The 6245-nt window shown below is 36.5% G+C and overlaps 1 protein-coding gene across 1 annotated transcript; it reads right to left on the bottom strand.

The window, feature by feature from the left end:
• Nucleotides 1-473: 473 nt before the first annotated feature.
• MSTN (myostatin) lies at nt 474-5549 on the bottom strand. Its single transcript, XM_032860284.1, has 3 exons — nt 5090-5549; nt 2895-3268; nt 474-854 (listed from the first exon to the last, which is right to left on the bottom strand). Exons 1-3 carry the CDS (start codon nt 5460-5462, stop codon nt 474-476), a joined length of 1128 nt encoding a protein of 375 aa, XP_032716175.1. The 5' UTR covers nt 5463-5549.
• Nucleotides 5550-6245: the final 696 nt, after the last annotated feature.

Genomic DNA, 6245 nt, shown 5'->3' with positions numbered 1-6245 from the left:
TGTGGAATTTCATCTTACCAAGTATGCTATCATACAATATAAATTCAAGTGTTTAAGGACGATTCAAATGATGGTATATAACAACCCTGCATTTTACCAATACTATAGGTTTTTCTGTAGGTATTAAATGGTACTGTAAAGAAATAGGCTTTGAAGCATACTCCTTTAATTCACCAGAACACGGGAGAATTGCTTCATTTACCTGGATGTGCTGTAATATATACGGACATAGACGTAATTTGATCTCCTCGTTCAAAAACCCTGGAAATCATTAAGGCTTGTTATCGTGTGGTTTATTCTGATGGTTAAATGCCAACCATTGCATATATTCTCTCTTAGTCCATAGACGGAGCTTGTGCGTAAGTGATGGTAGCTACTCTCGGCTTATAGCCCGTGTACATAATTTCACAGTTTCGAAATTGTTGAGGGGAAGGCCTTCCATGGTTTAGGAAGTTATGAGCCAAGTATAAATCTCATGAGCACCCACAGCGATCTACCACCATGGCTGGGATCTTCCCGTATATTATTTGTTCTTTGCCATTAAAATATAGCATATTAATGGGCGACATCTTTGTGGGGGTACAGCAGGGGCCTGCCGAGCCTCTGGGGTTTGCCTGGTGTACCAGATGAGTATGGGGATATTTTTGTAAAAACACAAATTCACACTCTCCAGAGCAGTAATTGGCCTTGTATCTTTTGGGCGCAATAATCCAATCCCATCCAAAAGCTTCAAAGTCCACAGTCAGGGGGTAACGACAGCACCGAGATTCTGTTGAGTGCTCGTCACAGTCAAGCCCAAAATCTCTCCTGGACCTTTTCGGTGTGTCTGTCACCTTGACTTCTAAAAAGGGATTCTGGGTGAGAAGGAAAATAACCATCAGTAATAGTGAGAAGTCCCGAAACGCTTCCCTCCCTCCAGAAGTCATTATTGAAGAAACTAATCATTTTGTCTAATCATTTTGCTTATACAACATTTATTTTTCAAAGACAGAGACTTAAGGAATTTTAATGTACACTAGGCTCAATTCCTCCCTTATGGCTCCCAAGAATATAACAGCAATTCTAACTCCCTGCGGTCAGATCTAGGTCTTTTTAATTTCTATTTTCCCCAGCTTCCTGGCACATGATAGACGTTCTGACAATATTTATGGGAATAAAGGGACAGAGGGAGGAAAGGGGAAGAGGAGGGAAGACAGACCAGAGGAAGGAAGAGCTTCGTTCTCTCTCTTCCTCATTAAATGTGTTGGCTAAAAACGCCTGAGGACTCCCAGAGGAATAGCTGTACTCATCCTTCCTCTGGTCCCTAGATCTTTACTCGGGGAAACTTGGCTCTGAACACCGCCCAGCACTACACGGGTTGTAGCAGGAAGAAGAAAGGTAGGGTAGTGAAAGGAGTGGCATGCATATTGGGTCGGAAAGAAAAACTTTTAAGAGAGCAAGGCACAGATTCAGAAGATACAATATTATTTCACTTCATTCTTTCACTGAAGAATGTTTCTGCTCATAAATTTAAACAATAATTTTCTGGTTCCTCCCTTGCCCCCGTCTCTTAATGCATTTGAGACTTTTCCTTTTATATAGAAAAATCTGAGGAATGTGTCATTAGTAATTATATTTAATTTGTTTAATAATAATCTGTTTAATAATGCTTAAAGCTTCTGTCGCATTACCAACGTTAATCATTAAAATGCTACCTGTAAAAAAGAATACTTTCTTAAATAATTCATAAGTTTTTATCCTATATCAAAATCAAAATAGACCTGGTAATTATTGTTATTTAACATTATTTTAAAAATAGCATCATTTTGTGAGTCAATCACATTTTAGGTAGCATATTCAAAGACAAATCTTTTGGAAAACTACATAAACTTCTAAAGAATATGTTTTTACTCGAAGTAGATTGACTTACTAATAATGTACTCTTTACAACAAAAACATTTAAAAACTTAGAAAGATAGCCTTTATTGTTTGCAAGTATAATCTTCTGTTCCACATTATGTCAATAGATGGAAATAAAAAGATGGTCACATTAAATAAGTTCAGGAAAGCACAGGTAAGCCAGAAGAGTGAGTAACTCTAAATTTATACTAGGGTTTAAAATAGTTTTTTATAAATGTTTATGATACGTGAAGTATTGTCATCTGCATGGCCTGATATTATTAAATTAGTTGGCATTACTTAAGTAAACTCTAGCACAAAAATGGTAAGGCAGCTTAGAAATAAGCTAGGTAATAAGGGTTAACTAGCCTGGAAATTTAAATGTTATTAGTGGTAATTCACAAAGTTACCTACATATACATCAGTGCATGGACAGTCTGCACTATCGTCAACATATTTATCATGAAGGACCTTAAGTATACTATATTTAATAAGATGTAAGCCTAAACCTATCATACTTAGTTAACTGCTATATATAAAAGCATTTAATTTTCACTGTAATTTTTCAAGTTTGTTTTTTCTGCTTATTTAAACCAAAAAATTTCAACACATTTGGCATTCTTCAGAGGAAAGAAAAGTTTTGATTTGTTGGATCTGTAGTAGAATCCACTATGAAGATTTCACATTTTTATTCATGTAACCATGTAACGTATCAATGAAAAGCAATTTATATTTCAACTCCAATTCAAAAGAACTCCCACAGAAGTTAAGGACCATGGCATAACTGTTTTTTTTAATCTTCATGCAAAATAAAAGTATCAAGAGGGTGTTTCATAGAATATGAAATTAGACACCCTACTTTTATTAGGTACAGGGCTACCGTTGGAGTAAGATAACCTTTGTCTCGCTTGTAAGCCTAGGAAATGGGTGGTGATTTTTTCACTATTACTCATTCACATGATTTATAAAAATGTAACAATGTTTGTTGTTAGATGGTATTTTCAGTTATCACTTACCAGCCCATCTTCTCCTGGTCCTGGGAAGGTTACAGCAAGATCATGACCATTCTCATCTAAAGCTTTGATTTCAATGCCTAAGTTGGATTCAGGCTGTTTGAGCCAATTTTGCAACACTGTCTTCACATCGATGCTCTGCCAAATTCCAGTGCCTGGGGTCATGTCAAGTTTCAGAGATCGGATTCCAGTATACCTTGTACCGTCTTTCATGGGTTTGATGAGTCTCAGGATCTGCACAAACACTGTTGTAGGAGTGTTGACGGGTCTTAGATATATCCACAGTTGGGCCTTTACTACTTTATTATACTGTATTTTAGAGCTAAACTTAAAGAAGCAACATTTGGGTTTTCCTTCCACTTGCATGAGAAGATCAGCTATAAATGAATAAGAAAAGAAAAATAGTTATGGAAATTATTTCTCATAAAAAATGAGCAAGTCCCTTTATATAAATTGGTAAACATTTTTTCCCACTGGAATAGTAAATGCATATTTTAAAGTGAAAAGCCACGCAGAATTTCATTCATAAGTCAGAAAAATATCAAAGAAAATAATTACTTTTCAGCGGCTTTTCAGAATTTTTTACATACATACTTTTTTCGGCTATTTATAAGGAACCTACTCCCTCTCCAGAGAAGCGTGGACTAAGAGAATTCTATGAAAGAATGAAGAGTGGATGAAATTTTAAAATGATGGTGATTAGAGAGAACAAGAGACACCGTGCAGGAACATCCACTTAGAATTCTTTGGGAATCTGAGTAGTTCCACTGACTGAGCAGCTGCACCAATCAGTCTGGAAGGAGGAACCCTTCCCCCAGGCCTGAATCACCTGGGGTCAAGACACACTGAGCAACTAGCTGAGCCTGGGGAATTAGTAGAAAATATAGCACATCTGCTACATTTTGGCTCTGGAAGAAGCCTAAAGGAACAAAACGAATCAGGTAATTAGCCCCAAAATGTGAATGTTACATTCAGGCTGCCTCAGAAGTTAGAAAATACTGTCCTCAGAGCCAGGTTGTCATTGTAAGCAGAAGCAGGAGCAGTTTCTGTCCTTCTGGTTTTCCAAGATTGTTTACAAATCAGGGGAATGTCCTCCATGACTGTTTGATAGCAGGGTCTTGAAGGAAAATTATTTGCTGCGTTATAACGTGACTACCTAATAAGGAAAACAATTATTTTGAAACTGTTTCCAGTCCAGTTTAAAAAGTATAAAAAGCACTGTTTAAAGCAAGACCCCAGGCACATGGCATAAAAGCTTGCTTGTCTTGCCTTCTCGGTAGAGGTGCCTGTCTGCCTTTCCTTGAGCAGAGTTCAGAGCTCTGTGACTGCAAAAGGAATGGGGTGAAATACACCATCTTTCAGAAGCAAGGTACGTACCGCAGGTGAGAGCTTCCTCCCTCTCATGAAGACGAAAACAATATTTTAGAGGCTTATGAAGCAGTGTGCCTGCCCAGAGGTATGCACACCAGGGTCTCCCAGTAATAGTGCCGCAGTCAAGGTATAAGTGGGACTCTTAAGCCATAACCTACTTAATTAAAATGTGTATTTCCCAGGCATTTTCTGACACTTAGCTCATGACGATCATTGTGCTGTGTTTACTTCATCACTGGTCTTCCTCATACATCAAATTTTTTAAAACTTTTTTTTTTTTTTACTCTCCAGTGTCCTAGCTCTCAAGATTATTTTAATTTGTGAAGAACATAACACTGTGAGAAATGGTTTTGAATAACAGAAATTCTAGGCATTTAGCAAATGCTCAAAAGAAGCCCTTTCTCTATTATTAGAGGGGGGAAATCCTCATTATTTCAAATGCATATTTCAGGCAACTGAATGCAATTATGAAATTTCACATAAGGTTTTAACATTGCTTGTAGTATCTCCCAAGCATTGCCTTGGTAGCCCTAAGCTGTGGAAGCGTAAGCACGTTATGCTTGTTATAGTAAACTAAACACGAGTGCCATGCAAGCGTTTAATTTTTATTTCCTCTTGGCTTTCTAGCTCTCCAGCGAAACAAATAATGCCCCAGACTTCAGTCTCATTAGTGTATTTTGCATGAAATCTTGAAAAAGATTTTTCTTCCTTCCTACTTACATACAAGCCAACAGCTTGTTAAAAGAGCCTGAAAATAGATCTGTTTCTCATAAACACTAGAACCGCAGTCAGCAAAATTGTCGATATACACTAAGAGGGCTACTCACACTCGGTGGGCATGGTGATGATGGTTTCCGTCGTGGCGTGGTAATCATCGTCTTCCAAAGAGCCATCGCTGCTGTCATCTCTCTGGACATCGTACTGATCAATCAGTTCCCGGAGCGGAGGAGCTTTGGGCAAAAGTTGTCTTATAGCATCTTTGCTGATGTTAGGAGCTGTTTCCAGGCGAAGTTTACTGAGGATTTGAATTTTTATGGCTTCTATCCTTGAAGATTTAGTGTTTTGTCTCCAAGTACATGCATTACACAGCCGCTCTTTTTCCACATTTTCTTTTTGCTCACTGTTCTCATTTAGATCCACTGGACCAGCGACAATCAGCATGAACAGGTAAATATAAACATAAATTTGCAGTTTCTGCATGATTTTAAATCAGTTCAATCTTTTTCCTTGTTCTTATTTCTTCCTTTTACTCTTGTTTTGCTTTTGAGTAATGCCAAGCAAAATTTTAATGCCTGTACAGTCTGAGGGACAACTTGCCACACCAGTGAATCTTTTATACTGTATTCCAAGTGGCTTTTTATATTCCAACTTTGATGAGACAAGTGTCGTCAGGATCTATGATTGGCTCTTGCTCCACAATGAATCTCGCTGTCAGAGGTTAAAACCCTGTCTGTCACAAGTCACCAAACAGTATTTTGTTACAGTCAAGGGTGAGCTGATTCATTCGACTACTTCATAAAAGAAATAAATCTACAAATAATGAAAGATATATGTGACATTTGAAGAATTAAAGTCTATGTTAACAATAATAGAAAGTACATTTAAATCTGATTAATCTTTATATGTGAAATTCAAGCTGTAATTTAAATAGGTAAATCTTAGTTTTACACTTCATACTTAAAAAGTTGAAATGTTGTTTCCTCAAAAGTTAAAATGATTATCTATTATTTATACAAGGATTTGAAGTAAAAAGAATTTTATTTATTGTATTAAATTATGTTTAGTGCTGTGTAATTAGGGAAATATGAATTTAAATACGGAAGACCTGAATTAAAAGAAAAGGTAAGATTGTGGTACAAGTAAAAGATTTTCAGCTATAATTGGAGAAACTTGATTAAGTGCTTAGGTGTTTTAAAAATCAACTTATTATAAAGTTATACATGGAATTATTTTGAAATAATTTAATGTCTTTTTTTAATATAA

The sequence above is a fragment of the Lontra canadensis genome, unplaced genomic scaffold (genome assembly GCF_010015895.1).
Source record: "Lontra canadensis isolate GAN:19392208 unplaced genomic scaffold, GSC_riverotter_1.0 scaffold18, whole genome shotgun sequence".
Lineage (NCBI taxonomy): Eukaryota > Metazoa > Chordata > Mammalia > Carnivora > Mustelidae > Lontra > Lontra canadensis.
Note: the sequence above shows the minus strand (reverse complement) of the source record. Positions and strands in the feature narration are given on the sequence as shown.

What these genes read in the sequence shown, in the direction of transcription:
- MSTN (XM_032860284.1), bottom strand. Translation starts at nt 5,462, where the DNA reads ATGCAGAAACTGCAAATTTATGTTTATATTTACCTGTTCATGCTGATT. An exon ending in CATCACCATGCCCACCGAGT is followed by an intron (nt 3,269 to 5,089) that starts GTGAGTAGCCCT and finishes ATTCATTTATAG; the next exon opens with CTGATCTTCTCATGCAAGTG. An exon ending in GACCAGGAGAAGATGGGCTG is followed by an intron (nt 855 to 2,894) that starts GTAAGTGATAAC and finishes CTTCTCACCCAG; the next exon opens with AATCCCTTTTTAGAAGTCAA.